Source organism: Leucoraja erinacea, unplaced genomic scaffold (genome assembly GCF_028641065.1).
Source record: "Leucoraja erinacea ecotype New England unplaced genomic scaffold, Leri_hhj_1 Leri_199S, whole genome shotgun sequence".
In the NCBI taxonomy this organism is placed as follows: domain Eukaryota; kingdom Metazoa; phylum Chordata; class Chondrichthyes; order Rajiformes; family Rajidae; genus Leucoraja; species Leucoraja erinaceus.
This window is the reverse complement of record NW_026576100.1, coordinates 120,269-137,996: the sequence shown is the minus strand read 5'-3', so window position 1 is coordinate 137,996 and position 17,728 is coordinate 120,269. Positions and strand designations below refer to the sequence as shown.

General features: G+C 48.7%; 1 protein-coding gene across 1 annotated transcript in view; it reads right to left on the bottom strand.

Annotated features, from left to right (window-relative positions):
• fbxo41 (F-box protein 41) overlaps positions 1–13,667 on the bottom strand; it is a 73,557-nt gene extending 59,890 nt beyond the window's left edge. The window contains 2 exon segments of the mRNA XM_055666146.1: positions 3,991–4,925; positions 13,568–13,667. Coding sequence (XP_055522121.1) covers positions 3,991–4,701 — 711 coding nt within the window. The 5' untranslated portion in view covers positions 4,702–4,925; positions 13,568–13,667.
• Between the last annotated feature and the right edge of the window lie 4,061 nt (positions 13,668–17,728).

Genomic DNA, 17,728 nt, shown 5'->3' with positions numbered 1-17,728 from the left:
TGATGAGGTGATGACGTCACAATAGGTATGCATGCTGTGTTCCATGCGCTGCGAGTGTCGTCATCCGGCAGCCCGGACCACCCACCCCACTCCTCTCCCCCCCAACCCCATCTTTCTCCCCCACTCTCTCCCCCCATTTCCACCCCTCCCTCCCCCCCTCTGTCTCTCTCTCTCTCTCTCCCTCTCTCTCTAGACACGCCTGTGAGTTGGGTGCTATGCATCAGTGGATAGGGTGGGGATGGGGTAAAAGGGGCCAATGAATAATATTAATATAATATCAAGGGTGTGTGTGTGGTGTGTGTGTGTGTGTGTGTGTGTGTGTGTGTGTGTGTGTGTGTGTGTGTGTGTGTGTGTGTGTGTGTGTGTGTGTGTGTGTGTGTGTGTGTAAAGGGTGAGTGTGTGTGTGTGTGTGTGTGTGTGTGTGTGTGTGTGTGTGTGTCAGTGTGTGTCAGTGTGTGTCAGTGTGTGTGTGTGTGTGTGTGTGTGTGTGCGTGTGTGTGATGGTGGTTAGTATGTGTGTGTGTGTTTCACCACAGTCCCCCCCCCCTTGAAGGGACGGGACCCAACGGGTCCCACTTGGTCTAGTGGACTGTAAATTCTTACCAATTACTGTAGTCAGGTTAACCAGCCTATAGTTTCCACTCTTCCCTTCTTGAAGAGCAGAGTAATATTAGCAATTTTCCAATCAACTGGAACCATTCCTGACTCTAGTCATTCTTCTAAGATCACTACCAATGCCTGCACAATCACTAAAGCCACCTCTTTCAGAACCTTTACCAAACCCGCACGTCTTTGGCATCCGGAGGGAACGCAATCACAGAGAGAACATGCAAACTCCACACAGACAACAGCTGAGGTGAGGATGGAAGCCGTTTTCGCTGGCACTGAGGCGGCGATTCTACCAGCTACCCCATTATCATTCAATAAACAATAGACAATAGGTGCAGAAGTAAGCCATTCGGCCCTTCGAGCCAGCACTGCCATTCAATGTGATCATGGCTGATCATCCCCAATCAGTATCCCGTTACTGCCTTCTCCCCATATCCCCCGACTCTGCTATCTTTAAGACCCCTATCCAGCTCTCTTGAAAGCATCCAGAGAACCTGCCTCCACCGCCCTCTGAGGCAGAGAATTCCACAGACTCACCACTCTCTGTGAGGAAAAAGTGTTTCCTCGTCTCCGTTCTAAATATAATCATATATATAATTATAACCATATAACAATTACAGCACGGAAACAGGCCATCTCGGCCCTACAAGTCCGTGCCGAACACTTATTTTCCCTTAGTCCAATCTACCTGCACTCCGACCATAACCCTCCATTCCTTTCCCATCCATATACCTATCCAATTAACCATATAACCACTTAACAATTACAGCACGGAAACGGGCCATCTCGGCCCTGCAAGTCCATGCCGAACAACTTTTTTTCCCTTAGTCCCACCTGCCTGCACTCATACCATAACCCTCCATTCCCTTCTCATCCATATGCCTATCCAATTTATTTTTAAATGATACCAACGAACCTGCCTCCACCAATTCCACTGGAAGCTCATTCCACACCGCTACCACTCTCTGAGTAAAGAAGTTCCCCCTCATGTTACCCCTAAACTTCTGTCCCTTAATTCTGAAGTCATGTCCTCTTGTTTGAATCTTCCCTATTCTAAAAGGGAAAAGCTGATCCACATCAACTCTGTCTATCCCTCTCATCATTTTAAAGACCTCTATCAAGTCCCCCCTTAACCTTCTGCGCTCCAGAGAATAAAGACCTAACTTATTCAACCTATCTCTGTAACTTAGTTGTTGAAACCCAGGCAACATTCTAGTAAATCTCCTATGTACTCTCTCTATTTTGTTGACATCCTTCCTATAATTGGGTGACCAAAATTGTACACCATACTCCAGATTTGGTCTCAACAATGCCTTGTACAATTTTAACATTACATCCCAGCTCCTAACTCAATGCTCTGATTTCTAAAGGCTAGCATACCAAAAGCTTTCTTTACCATCCTATCTATATGAGATTCCACCTTCAAGGAACTATGCACGGTTATTCCCAGATCCCTCTGTTCAACTGCATTCTTCAATTCCCTACCATTTACCATGTACGTCCTATTTTGATTTGTCCTGCCAAGGTGCAGCACCTCACATTTATCAGCATTAAACTCCATCTGCCATCTTTCAGCCCATTTTTCCAAATGGCCTAAATCACTCTGTAGACTTTGGAAATCCTCTTCATTATCCACAACACCCCCTATCTTGGTATCATCTGCATACTTACTAATCCAATTTACCACACCTTCATCCAGATCATTGATGTACATGACAAACAACAAAGGACCCAACACAGATCCCTGAGGCACCCCACTAGTCACCTGCCTCCAACCCGATAAACAGCCATCCACCATTACCCTCTGGCTTCTCCCATTCAGCCACTGTTGAATCCATCTTGCTATTCCTGCATTTATACCCAACAGTTGAACCTTCTTAACCAACCTTCCATGAAGAACCTTGTCAAAGTCCATATAGACAACATCCACTGCTTTACCCTCGTCAATTTCCCTAGTAACCTCTTCAAAAAATTCAAGAAGATTAGTCAAACATGACCTTCCAGGCACAAATCCATGTTGACTGTTCCTAATCAGGCACCTGTTTATCCAGATGCTTATATATATTATCTCCAAGTATCTTTTCCATTAATTCGCCCACCACTGAAGTCAAACTAACAGGTCTATAATTGCTAGGTTTACTCTTAGAACCCTTTTTAAACAATGGAACAACATGCGCAGTACGCCAATCCTCGGGGACTATTCCCGTTTCTAATGACATTTGAAATATTTCTGTCATAGCCGCGGCTATTTCTACACTAACTTCCCTCAATGTCCTAGGGAATATCCTGTCAGGACCTGGAGACTTATCCACTTTTATATTTTTCAAAAGTGTCAGTACTTCTTTTACTTTAAACCTCATAGTATCCATAGCTACTCTACTAGTTTCCCTTACCTCACATAATTCAATATCCTTCTCCTTCGTGAATACCGAAGAAAAAAAATTGTTCAATATCTCCCCCATCTCTTTTGGCTCTGCAGATAGCTGTCCATTCTGTCTCTCCAATGGACCAATTTTATCCCTCGTTATCCTTTTGCTATTAATATAGCTGTAGAAACCCTTTGGATTTACTTTCACCTTACTTGCCAAAGCAACCTCATATCTTCTTTTAGCTTTTCTAATTTCTTTCTTAAGATTATTTTTACATTTTTTATACTCCTCAAGCACCTCATTTACTCCATGCTGCCTATAATTATTGTAGATCTCCCTCTTTTTCCGAACCAAGTGTCCAATTTCCCTTGAAAACCAGGGCTCTTTCCAATTGATTTTTAAATGATAAAATCGAACCTGCCTCGACCACTTCCACTGGAAGCTCAATCCACACAGCTACCACTCTCTGAGTAAAGAAGTTCCCCCTCATGTTACCCCTAAACTTTTGTCCCATAATTCTGAAGTCATGTCCTCTTGTTTAAATCTTCCCTACTCTCAATGAGAAAAGCTTATCTACGTCAACTCTGTCTATCCCTCTCGTCATTTTAAAGACCTCTATCAAGTCCCCCCTTAACCTTCTGCGCTCCAAAGAATAAAGACCTAACTTATTCAACCTTTCTCTGTAACTTAGTTGCTGAAACCCAGGCAACATTCTAGTAAATCTCCTCTGTACTCTCTCTATTTTGTTGACATCCTTCCCATAATTGGGCGACCAAAATTGTACACCATACTCCAGAATTGGTCTCACCAATGCCTTGTACAATTTTAACATTACATCCCAACTTCTAAACTCAATGCTCTTACTCCTTATTCTTAAACTGTGGCCCCTGGTCATTCCCTTTCATTCTGCAGTGAATTCGAGATGCAGGAGTTTTACAATGATGATAAACACATGCTGCCACCTTGCATAGGCATATGATATTCTTTTACACAGGTTGACCACAGGACATACTCACTGCTGTTTCCTGGCTAGCTCCTGGTCCTTCTGTACCAAGTCCTGCTTCAACGTCGCCAGCATTTCCACACTCACGTCGACTTGCCGTGATAGTTCCGAAGCCTTATCCTCAAGATCCTGCTTCTCTTGACACAACCTGAGACTCTCCTGCTTGGCTCGCTCCAATTCTGAGCTTCTCTTTTCAAGTTCGCCCTGAAGCTTGTCCACTCGAGCCGTGATCTTCTGCTCCACCTCTTCGGATAGCTTCTCCAAGCGTTCGTTCAAGTCCAGTTTCTCAAAAGCTTGGATCTTCAACCGAGCCAGGCCTTCTTCATAAACGGCGTCGACTGCGGCTGCCGCCAGGGCAGCGGGCGGAGTGGAGGGAGTCATGGCCTTTCTCATCAGGACCTCGTTTACTGGTTCCTCAACCTCAGGCAAGTAACAGGCGGATAACTCCTCCCCGCACTCTAAATCATATAAATATCTCTGTTCTTTACTGCTGAATGAGGTACTTTCAAAGATTTCTTTACAGGAAGCAGGTATCAGAATTGATTTGTCAGCTGCTGGAGACACAATACTGGCATCACAGATGCTATTAGACTTAGAAAGGACGTAAAGGGTCTCATAGGTGTGGTTGTATTCCAGGTGAGCTCGCAATGAAGACAAACTCCTAAAACGCTTGTGTTCCCCACATCTTGGACAGCGGTACGGTAGATCCAATGAGGCCATACCTCAAAGTACCCCTCCACATCGACCTGTACAGTACGGCTCACACCCAGGGCCACTTCTCATAATGAAGCATTCTTCTCACACATCTTCATCAATGAAACACAGACTGAAGATAAAGTAGCATCACGGCGCTGGCACACAGCTTCCTCACTCCATTTACCACCTCTGCCATCTTCATCTGTATTTACACTTTACTGACTGAACTACATCATAAGGTGCAGCACCTGCTGAAACACAGAGAGGGGGCAGGGGGGGAGAGGAGGGGGAGGGGGAGGGAGGAGGAGGGGGAGGCGGGGGAGGGAGGAGGGGGAGGAGAGGAGGGGAGGGGGGGAGGGGGGGAGGAGAGGGAGGGGGGGAGGGGAGGGGGGGGGGGAGGGAGAGGGGGGGGAGGAGAGGGAGGGGGGGGGGGGGGGAAAGAGAGAGAGGGGGGGAGGGAAGGGGAGGGGGAGAGGGGGGGGGGGAGGAGAGGGAGGAGGAGAGGGAGAGGGAGGGGGAGGGGAGGAGATGAGGGGAGGGGAGGAGAGGAGAGGGGGGGAGGAGAGGGGGGGAGGAGGGGGGGGGAGGAGGAGGGGGGGGGGGAGGGGGAGAAGAGGGGGGGAGAGGAGAGAGGAAGAAGAGGGGAGGAGAAGAGAGAGGAGGGAGAGGGAGAGGAGGAAGAGAGAGGGAGGAGAGGAGAGGAGAGGGGAGGAGGGGGGGGGAGGAGAGGGGAGAGAGGAGAGGAGAGGAGAGGAGTGGTGAGGAGTGGGGAGGAGAGAATAGGAGAGGGGGAGGGGGAGGGAGGGGAGGAGGGAGGGAGGAGGGGAGGGAGGAGAGGGGGGGAAGGGGGGAGAGGGGGGAGGGAGAGGGGGGGAGAGGGGGAGAAGAGGAGAGGGAGAGGAGGAGAGGGGAGAGTGAGGGGAGAGGGAGATGGGGGAAGAGGAGAGGGGGGGGAGGAGAGGGGGAGGAGAGGGAGAAGAGGAGAGGGGAGAGGGAGAGGAGAAGGGAGAAGAGGAGAGGGAAGAGGGAGGGGGAGAAGAGGAGAGGAGGGAGGAGGGAGAAGAGGAGAGGGGAAGGGAAGGAGGAGAGGGAGGAGAGGAGGAGAGGGACAAGGAGGAGAGGGACAAGAGGAGGAGGGACAAGAGGAGAGGGACAAGAGGAGAGGGACAAGAGGAGAGGGACAAGAGGAGAGGGACAAGAGGAGAGGGACAAGAGGAGAGGGACAAGAGGAGAGGGACAAGAGGAGAGGGAGAAGAGTGGTCAGGATAATTATTGAAAACAATGGTTTTAAAAAGTATACATAGCATAGTCTTGGCTCTGGTTGGACCTCAGAGGTACATGAATCCCCACCCTTTCCACATTGAGGGATGGTTTTGGAGTGAGATGCTCAGAGGTATCCTTCTCTGGATTGGAGGGTATTAGCTACAGGTAGCATCTATGGAGAAAGACATAGAAAGCTGGAGTTACTCAGCGGGTCAGGCAGCATCTCTGGAGAAAAATAGGTGACATTTTGGGTCAAGACCATTCTTCCCTGACCCACTGAGTTACTTCAGATTTTTGTGTCTTTCTCCATAGATGCTGCCTGACCCACTGAGTTACTCCAGCATTTTGACTTTCTTTGTAAATCAGCACGTAGTTCCTTGTATCTCCTTTAAACTTGATTCTACACATCTCTGGTGAATACGACTAGGTGACGTTTTGGTTGGGTCCCTTCTTCAGACTGATTGTAATAGGGGGAGAAAGCTGGAAGAGAGGAGGGGCAAAGCAAAGCCTGGTAAGTGAAATGTGGTTTAGGGACAGATGTTACTCCTGCCGTGGCAGGGGAAGGTACCTCAGGCTGGATGGGGTGGGAAAGTATTAGTGAACCAAGGGGTTGCAGGGGGAGTGATCTCTGTGGTAGGTGTGTTTAATTTGGAGTATTAGAAACGTTGGAGAATGATTCAGAGGCTGCTGGGGTGAGATGTGTAGGGTAAATGTTTTAAAACTCAGATTGGCGAATGCTGCCAGGGGTGGTGACTGAGACACATTTGACAGCAATATTTAAATGTTTAAGAGGCTTTCAGATAGGCACAAATGTGCATGCACACAATATATATCCCTGCATATCCATGTGCCTATTGTATGCCATCTTGCGGTAGCTTGCATTACTTCTCTGAAGGAGACAACAGACAATAGACAACAGGTGCAGGAGGAGGCCATTCAGCCCTTCGAGCCAGCACCGCCATTCAATGTGATCATGGCTGATCATCCCCAATCAGTACCCCGTTCCTGCCTTCTCCCCATATCCCCTGACTCTGCTATTTTTAAGACCTCTATCTAGCTCTCTCTTAAAAACATCTAGAGAACCTGCCTCCAGGCAGAGAATTCCACAGACTCACCACTCTGTAAGAAAAAGTGTTTCCCCATCTCCGTTCTAAATAGCTTACTCCTTATTCTTAAACTGCGGCCCCTGGTTCTGGACTCCCCCAACATCGGGAACATGTTTCCTGCCTCTAGCATGTCCAAGCCCTTAACAATCTTATATGTTTCAATGAGATCCCTTATCATCCTTCTAAACTCAAGAGTGTACTAGCCCAGCTGCTCCATTCTCTCAGCACATGACAGTCCCGCCATCCTGGGAATTAACCTTGTAAACCTACGCTCCACTCTCTCAATAGCAAGAATGTCCTTCCTCAAATTAGGGGACCAAAACTGCACACAATACTACAGGTGTGGTCTCACTAGGGCTCAACTGCAGAAGGACCTCTTTGCTCCGATATTTGATTCCTCTTGTTATAAAGCCCCAAGAGGCAGAGAGTAGGCTGTTGGAGAGCTGGGAAGGGGAGGGAAAGGAGGTAGAAAGCAAGGACTACCATTGGAGAAGTCAATGTTCAGACTAAACTATCCAAGCAATAAATGAGGTGCTGCTCCTCCAATTTGCAGTGGGACTCACTCTGGCCATGGAGAAGGCCCAGGACAGAAAGGTCGGATTGGGAATGGAGGGGGGGTTGAAGTGCTGAGCCACCGGGAGATCAGGCTGGTTATTGCGAACCGAACAGAGGTGGTTATCTCATATTTATCTTTCTTGCTAAGGTTTTTAAATCAACAAAAGAAAGAGTGGGAATCTGCAGGGTATGGGGACCAGCTGGGGACTAGATTCATAGAGCACAGCAAGTAAACAGGTCCCACCAAGTGGGTCCTTCGTCCCAGTAAGTTGGGATAAACTTTCCTATCCATGTTTCCTCTTTAAAGGGCTAGAATTGTAAACACATCTAGAACTTCCTCTGGCAGCTCATTCCAAATACAGACAACTCTCAGGGTGAAAAGGGGCCCCTAAGGTCCCTTTTAAATCTCACCCCTCTCACTTTAAGCCCAAGCCTGAGAGTTTGAGAGTGTTTTATTGTCGTATGTCCCAGATCAGCTGATCAGAGTCCAGGACCGGCATGTTCCAATAGGCAAGATGGATAATGATGCAAGGTAAAGGACCCTTGGATGAGCAGAAGGGTTGTACAATTGGTTTCAAATCAAAGGAATCATATACACTGCTTAGGAAGGTTAAATCAGACAGGGCATGTAGGAATATAACGCAAGCAGGGAAAAACTCTAGCAGGGAATTAGGACTAAAAGAGGCAATGAAATGCCATTGGGAAGGGTGTCAGGTTAAAGAGAATCCCAAGGCTTTTTCAACATACCTTAAAAACATGAGAGAAAACAGGGGATTGATGGGACCAATCAAGGATAAAGAACCACTTATCTATTGTAATCATGTATTGTCTTTCTGCTGACTGGTTAGCAAACAACAAAAGCTTTTCACCAAAGATCCTACAGCAAGCAAGATAGATCATTCGACGAAAAAGACATAGTACGGTCATGGGCAGATTCATGGGTGATTTTCGGCCCCATTTCCGTACCCGGCTTCAGTCTCCGCAGCAAAGATCCCATAGGATACTAGTGCAGTGCGGAAGCCGGTTACGGAAACATCCTCATAAAAATAAAAGTTATTTGGTAAAAATCTTTTCCTCATTTTCAGAATTTTAATTTATTAACACAAACTGTTCCCCCGCAACGTTGATTACACTGCGAGTCGGGTCGGGTTATGGAAATGGATGGAAAAAAAAGCCCACGTTCCGTTCCGCTCCGTTGCGTACTACACGTCAGCCCATTGCATTTAGCAGGAGTGGTCTATCTTGCTCCGCTATAGGATCATTATTTTTCATTGTACCTCGGTACACGTGACAACAAACTAAACTAAAGAAGGGAATTTCTGCTTGAGGTGCGAGTATGTAGGTCAGGTACTAAACGAGGACTTTGCATCGGTATTCAGGAAGGAGAAGGACATGGAGGACAGTGAGATCTGTGTGAAGAATGCTAATATGCAAGGGCTGGTGGAGATTAAGGAAGAGGTGTTGAGGCTCATGAAAAGCATTAAGGTGGATAAATCCTCAGGACGTGATAAGATCTATCGCAGATAATTAAGAGAGCAGAATGCAGGGATCTTGACAAAGAACTTTGTATCTTCTCTACCCACAAGATGCAATGAGCTAGCAAATCCAGTAGTGATCTCGATTGAATATTCTGAAACGATCCCTTGACCCAAAAAGTTAATTTTCAAGTCAAATCAGTAGTAAGAAAAGCAAATGCAATACTAATATTTATTTCCAAGAGGACCAGAATACAAAAACAGGGATGTAATGCTGAGGCTAAAAGGCACTGGTCAGGCCACATTTGAAGTATTGTGAGTAATTTTGGGCCCCAGAGGAGGTTTACAAGAATGATCCCAGGAATCAGCCATGATCATATTAAATGGCGGTGCAGGCTCGAAGGGCCGAATGGCCTACTCCTGCACCTAATTTCTATGTTTCTATGAATGAGTAGGTTAACATAAGATGAGCGTTTAACAGCACTGGGCCTGTACTCGCTGGAGTTTAGAAGGATGAGGGGGTACCTAATAATTGAAACTTACTGAATAGTGAAAGGCTTGGATGTCAGGGGTTATGGGGGAAGGCTGGAGAATGGGGTTAGGAGGGAGAAATAGATCAGCCTCGACTGAATGGCGGACTAGACTTGATGAGTCAAATGGTCCGATTCTGCTCCTATCATTTATGAATATGAACATGAAAAACTACCATATGTAGTAATCCATTATATTTGATATTCTCTGGAAGAATCCCTTCACAAAATGGACCTAAAAGTGGATACATGCTATTCTGACAGGATATCCACACATAACACATGCAGCCATAGATTACTCTTAATGTAGCAACACCACGAGAATCCGGTTGTAAAGAAAAGGTATGGGATGTGGAAGTTGTTAACATTTACTTTGGAAGGCATTTGATAAAGGCCCCCATGGTGGGCTGATCCAGATCAAGATCCAGCACAGGATTAACAGTGACTTGGTCGTATGGATTCAGAACTAGCTCACTGATAGAAGACAGCAGCAGCATCTGCAGTTCTTTCTTGGACAAAAACATAGATGGATTAGTTAATAAGTTTGCAGATGACACCAGGATTGCTGGAGTCACGGAATGTGATGAAGATTGTCAAGGTGTACAGCGGATACAGAAATGGGAGAAGTGTCTGATGGAGTTCTATACATGCAAGTGTGAGGTGGTGTGCTTTGGGCCATCAAATGCAGGGGGAAATATAAAATGTATGGCTAGACCCATGACGGCATTGATGTACAAAAGGACCTTGTGGTCGAAGTCCGTAGCTCCCTGAAAGTGGCCACTCAAGTAGAGTGATAAATAAGACACAAGGTATGCTTGCCTTAATCAGTCAGGGTGTTGAGCATGAGCCACAGGTCATCATGTAGGACTTTGCTTTTGACCACATTTGGAGTAGTGCATGCAGTTTTGATTGCCTCATGACAGAAAGGACATGGAAGGTTTGGAGGGGGTGGAGGGTGGAGAGGAAGTTTGCTAGAATGCTGCCTGGATTAAGGGTATGAGCTATCAGGAGAGGTTGGGCAGACTTGCATTGTTTACTCTGGTACAGTCGTGGTTGAGGGGAGACCTGATGGAAGTATATAAAATAATGATGGGCCTAGATAGAATAGACAGTCAGAATCGTTTTACTCCAGGGTTGAAATGTCAAAGATTAGATGGCAAAGCTTGAAGGTGAGAGGGGAGATATGATGAGTGCCTGGAACACACTGCTGGATAAAATACCCAGATACAATAGTAGCATACAAGAGGCTTTCTCACATGCACATGGATATAGAAAAAATAGGTGCAGTAGTAGGCCATTCGGCCCTTCGTGCTTGCACCGCCATTCAATATGATCATGGCTGATCATCCAACTCAGTATCCTGTACCTGCCTTCTCTCCATACCCCATGATCCCTTTAGCCACAAGGGCCACATCTAACTCCCTCTTAAATATACCCAATGAACTGGCCTCAACTACCTTCTGTGGCAGAGAATTCCACAGATTCACCACTCTCTGTGTGAAAAATGTTTTTCTCATCTCGGTCCTGAAAGACTTCCCCCTTATCCTTAAACTGTGATCCGTTGTTCTGGACTTCCCCAACATCGGGAACAATCTTCCTGCATCTAGCCTGTCCAACCCCTTAAGAATTTTGTAAGTTTCTATAAGATCCCCCCTCAATCTTCTAAATTCTAGCGAGGGAATTTGTAGGGAATGGAGGGATATGGATTGTGTGTAGACAGATAAGAGTTGGTCTGGCATCATATTCTGCATAGATATCGTGGGCTGAAGGGCCTGTTTGTGTGCTGTACTGTTCCATTCACAGAGCAAGTAAACAAATGGCTAGAGGAACTCAGTGAATCGAGCAGTACCTGTGGAAGAAATGGACATACGACCTAGATAATAGACGCAGGAGTAGGCCATTTAGCCCTTCGAGCCAGCACCGCCATTCAATGTGATCATGGCTGATCATCCACAATCAGCACCCCGTTGCTGCCTTCTCCCCATATCCCTTGACTCCGCTATTTTTAACAGATCTATCTCACTCTCTCTTGAAAGCATCCAGAGAACCGTCCTCTACGCCCTCTGAGGCAGAGAATTCCACAGACTCACAACTCTCTGTTCGAAAAAATATTTCCTCATCTCCATTCTAAATGGCTTACCCCTTATTCTTAAACTGTGGCCCCTGTTTCAGGACTCCCCCAACATCAGGAACATATTTCCTGCCTCTAGTGTGTCCAAACCCTTAATAATCTTATATGTTTCAATAAGATCCCTTCTCATCCTAAACTCCAGAGTGTACAAGCCCAGCCGTTCCATTCTATCAACATATGTCCGTCCTGTCATCCCGGGAATTAACCTGGTGAACCTATGCTGCACTCCCTCAATAGCAAAAATGTCCTTACTCAAATTTGAGGCCAAAACTGCACACAATACTCCAGGTGTGGTTTCACCAGTGCCCTGTACAATTGCAGAAGGACCTCTTTGCTCTGTACTCAACTACACTTGTTATGAAGGCCAACATGCCATTCACTTTCTTCACTGCCTGCTGTACCTGCATGCTTACTTTCAGTGACTGATGAACAAGGACCCCCAGATCCCGTTGTACTTCCCCTTTTCCCCAACTTCACACTATTTAGATAATAATCTGCCTTCCTGTTTTAGCCACCAAAGTGGATAACCTCACATTTATCCACATTAAACTACATCTGCCGTGCATCTGCCCACTCACCCAACCTGTCCCAGTCACCCTGCTTCTTCGTAGCATCCTCCTCACATATTGGCTTGGTGTCTGAAGAAGGGAAGACCTGAAATGTCACCTGTCAATTCCCTCCACAGATGCTGCCTGACCTACTGAGTACCTCCAGCACTTTGCTTTTCATTCTGGATTGTTGCATCTGCGGGTTTTTTAGTGTTACAAGAGGCAGTAATGGGGCACAGTGGACACACGCTTCAGCAACCCTGACACTGGTGGCCAAGGAATGGATTACAGGGCATGTTATCTCACGGGGCGAGCAGATCTGCAGCGCTTTCCCTTCAGCACCTCGTTAGCAGCCCTTCCTTCCCATGGATGATTCCCCGTTGGGATTCGTCTCATCCGGCAGCAGGAATGAGTCAGGGACTGGATCCCACACTGACAGCAGCACAAGCACAATATAGCTGGGGACCGGCTGGGGGACAGTTCTCACAACGTATCTACCCTGGAGTAACCCAGAGAGGGGGGGTGAGAGAGACCGGGACCGTGTGGGGGGGAGAGACCGGGACCGTGTGGGGGGGAGAGAGACCGGGACCGTGTGGGGGGGAGAGAGACACCGGGACCGTGTGGGGGGGGGGGAAGAGAGACACCGGGACCGGGTGGGGGGGAGAGACACCGGGACCGTGGGGGGGGGGAGGACCGGGACCGTGTGGGGGGGGGGGGGAGAGGTGGGGGGGAGACACCGGGACCGTGGGGGGGAGAGACATGGGGGACACCGGGACCGTGTGGAGGGGTGGGGGGGGGGGGGAGGGACCGGGACCGGGGTGGGGGGGAGAGACACCGGGGGGGGGGGGGGGGACAGTTCCGGGACCCGTGTGGGGGGAGGTGATGAGCCAACCGGGACCGTGGGGGGGGGGGAGAGACACCGGGACGTGTGGGGGGGGGGGGAGAGACACCGGGACCGTGTGGGGGGGGGGGGGAGAGACCGGGACCGTGTCCCCGGGTGGGGAAGGGGAACCGGGACGGGTCTTGTCAGGGAGGGGGGGGGGGGGGGGAGGGGCCCCGTGTCATGGTGGGGGCCCCGGGGGGGGGGGGGGGTGGACAGCGCACCACACCGCCCAGGTCCGATGGGCGACGAGGGACATCCAGCCGCCACACACCCGTCGCCCCGGCCCCGCTCGGCCCCCACCTGGAGCCCCGGCCCCGCTCAGCCCCCACTGGAGCCCCGGCCGCTCAGCCCCACACCTGGAGCCCCGCTGCTGCCGCCGCTGCCCCGGTCCCCGCTCACCTGTCCCGCTGCCGTCACCCGCCGTCGTGTCCGTTGACGTCGTGTCCGCGCCAGCTCGAGCCGATGGCAGTTGACGCGGCGCCGCGGTGACCAAAACTCACATCCGGTCAGCCCCACCGGAAGCGCCGCGCCCCACCCAATCACAGCAGCTGAAACAGCCTGAGTGACGGGCAGCCGCCCAATAGGCAGCGAGGGGGCGGGGACTGAGGGGGCGGGGGAGGGAGGGGGAGGGGGAGGGGGAGGGGGAGGGGGAGGGGGAGGGAGGGGGGGGGGGGGGGAGGGGGGGAGGGGGGGGGGGGAGGGGGAGGGGGAGGGAGAGGGAGGGGGGGGGGGGGAGAGGGGGGGGGGGGGGGAGAGAGAGAGAGAGAGAGAGAGAGGGGGGAGGAGGGGGAGGGAGGGGGAGGGAGAGAGAGGGGGGGGGAGGGAGGGGGGGAGAGGGGGGGGGGGGGGGAGAGGGGAGGGGGAGGGAGGAAAGGACGGAGAGAGGAGGGGGAGGGGGAGAGGGAGAGAGAGGGGGGGGGGGGGGGAGGGAGAGGGGGGGAGGGGTGGGGGGAGAGGGAGAGGGGGGGGGAGAGAGAGGGGGGGGGAGGGGTTTCTGGTTGATTACTGCGCAAACATCTCATCAGTGGTTATCTCGTGCAGATCGAAGTGAGTAGAGTAGTGATTAAATGTTGAAGTGTGCCTTTTTGACCAAGTTGAGGTGGAGAGAGATTTCTCGGCTAGTAGGGGCCTTGTGGGCCAAAATTAGTGGTTTCAGGCAGGCCAAACAACTCATTTCATTTCATTTCCAATTGCATTGCAGTTTCAAGCACAGGGCAGGCGGAACAGCTCATTGCATTTTCATTTCACTTCCATTGCCATTGCACTTTCAAACACAGGACAGGCCAAGCCAAACCAAACAGCTGATTGCATTTTCCCTTCACTTCCATTAACTTTGAAATTAACGGGTGCAGGAGGAGGCCATTTGGCCCTTTGAGCCACCACAGCCATTCATTGTGATCATGGCTGATCGTCCCCAATCAATAACCTGTGCCTGCCTTCTCCCCATACCGCTTGACTCCACTAGCCCATAGAGCTCTATCGAACTCTCTCTTAAATCCATCCAGTGACTTGGCCTCCACTGCCCTCTGTGGCAGGGAATTCCATAAATTCACAACTCTCTGGGTGAAAAAGTTTTTTCTCACCTCAGTCTTAATTGACATCCCCTTTATTCTAAGACTGTGGCCCCTGGTTCTGGACTCACCCAACATTGGGAACATTTTTCCTGCATCTAGCTTGTCCAGTCCTTTTATAAATTTATATGTTTCTATAAGATCCTCCCCTCATCCTTCTAAACTCCAGTGAATACAAGCCTAGTCTTTTCAATCTTTCATCATATGACAGTCCCACCATCCCAGGGATCAATCTCGTGAACCTACGCTGTTCTGCCTCAATCACAAGGATGTCCTTCCTCAAATTAGGAGACCAAAACTGTACACAATACTCCAGATGTGGTCTCACCAAAGCCTTATACAACTGCAGAAGAACCTCTTTACTCCTATACTGAAATCCTCTTGTTATGAAGGCCAACATTCCATTAGCTTTCTTCAGTGCCTGCTGTACCTGTAAGCCAATTTTCAGTGACCGGTGTGCAAGGACATCCAGGTCACACTGCATCTCCCCCTTACCTAACCCAACCCCATTGAGATAATAATCTGCCCCCCTTTTTTTCCGCCAAAGTGGATACCCTCACATTTATCTATATTATACTGCATCTGCCACGCATCTGCCCACTCACTCGACCTGTCCAGGTCACCCTGCAACCTCCTAAGATTCTCTTCACAGTACACGCTGCCACCTAGCTTTGTGTCATCCGCAAACTTTGCTAGTGTTGCTCCTAATTCCTTCTTCCAAATCATTAAGATATGGTAAACAGTTGCGGCCCCAACACCAAGCCTTGCGGCCCCAACACCAAGCTCCACTCGCCACTGCCTGCCATTCTGAAAAGGACCCGTTCACTCCTACTCTTTGCTTTCGGTCTGCCAACCAATTTTCTTTCCTGCCAACACCCTACCCCCAATACCATGTGCTCTAATTTTAGTCACCAGTCTCCCGTGCGGGACCTTATCAAAGGCTTTCTGAAAGTCCAGATACACTACATCCACTGGCACCCCTTCATCCATTTTACTTGCCACATCCAGAATTCCAGAAGATTAGTCAAGCATGATTTCCCTTTCATAAATTCATGTTGACTTGGACTAATCTTCTTACTGCTATCCAAATGCCCCATTATTACCTCTTTAATAATTGACTCCAGCATATTTCCCACCACTGAAGTCAGGCTAACTGGTCTGTAATTCCCCGTTTTCTCTCTCGCTCCTTTCTTGAAAAATGGGATAACATTAGCTATCATCCAATCCACAGGAACTGATCATGAATCTATTGAACATTGGAAAATGATCACCAATGCGTCCACTATTTCTAGAGCCACCTCCCTGAGGACCCTGGGATGCAGACCATCAGGTCCAGGGGATTTATCATCCTTCAGTCCCATTAGCCTACCCAATACTATTTCTCGCCTAATGAAAATTTATTTAAGTTCCTCTACCCCCTTAGACCTCTGTCCTCCAGTACATCTGGGAGATTGTTTGTGTCTTCTTTAGTGAAGATAGATCCGAAGTACCTATTCAACTCTTGCCATTGCACTTTCAAGCACAGGGCAGGCTCAAGCCAAACAGCTGATTGCATTTTCACTTCATTTCCATTGCCTTTGCACTTTCAAGCACAGGGCAGGCCAAACAACTAATTTAAGGGCTAACAAATCATTTATTCAAGTACATTGCATATTCACAGTGTTCTGACCTTTTCCCAGCTCAGACAGAGAGTCGTGACCTCTCCCTCGCCAACTTGCAGACAGACTGAGCCACGCCCACACTTCCGGTTTCATAGTCCCTTCCCCCTCCCACCGGAAGGGGCGTGGTCTTCATTGAGGTGATTGACAGGAGGGAGAATCTCAAGTTTTTTTAAACACTAATAAGTCTTTTATTTTTCATCGATGCGAAAAATCTTCGGGACCTGTGCAGCGGAGGAGGACTCTGAGTAAGATGGCCATAAAATCACAGCCATATGTGGTAGCGGATTTTCTAAAATCAAAGAACAGTGCAAACAGGAAGTGGACAAGATGAGACTTTTAATGATATATAGGTGTACAAGGGCAGTGAGGTACAGGTACAATTAACAACTTGCAGTAACATTACCAGTACATAGAAAGGGTCCACAAGATAAGTTCTAAATTGGGGCTCGACCAACCAGTGGAGGGGGTAAGGAAGGGTGGTTTGTTGGTTATTATTTACCTAAAAGTGTAGAATTCAATGTTTATACCATTGGGTTGTAAGATGCCGAAGCTGAATATGAGGTGCTGGTCCTCCAGCTCGTTCTGGCAACGGAGGAGGCCAGGACAGGAAGGTAAGTACGGGAATGGGAAGGGGATTTAAAATGGTTAGCAACCGAGAAATCCAGTAGGTCTTGGCAGACCAAGTGCAAGTGTTCAGCCAAACAGACAGCAAATCTACGCTTGGTGTTACCCATGTACAGGTGGCCACATTGGGAACAGCGGATGCAGTAGATGAGGTTAGAGGAGGCACAGTGAAACTCTGTCTCATCAGGAAGAACTGCTGGGGTCCCTGGATAGAGGTGAGGGAAGTGGGTTTGGGATAGGTGTTACATCTCTTGCAGTTATGACTGTCTATGCTATGCCTCTCATCATTTAATATACTTCTATCAAGTCTCCCCGCAACTCTGGTGCTCCAGAGAAAACAATCCAAGTCTATCCAATAATGCATGTCTATCCTGTGGCAGCACACCTAATCCAGGTATCAATGTGGCTTCATGGACACTCTTTCCAAAGCCTCCAATCCTTAATGGGGCACACAGTACTCTTAAATGGTCTAATTCTGCTCCTATCACTTATGAACAACACACAAATATATAATTTACATCAGACAGTGAAAAGATAGATTGTTAAAACATGACATTAGTGTAATACACAATTAGAAGTACGTTCATTATAGTGCATGAGTGGTCCTATGGTTGTGGATTGTCGGTCTGTTCAAGAACTTGATGGATGTAGGAACATAGCTGTTCCTCAACCTGGTGGTGTGGGATTTCTGTACCACCTTAAAT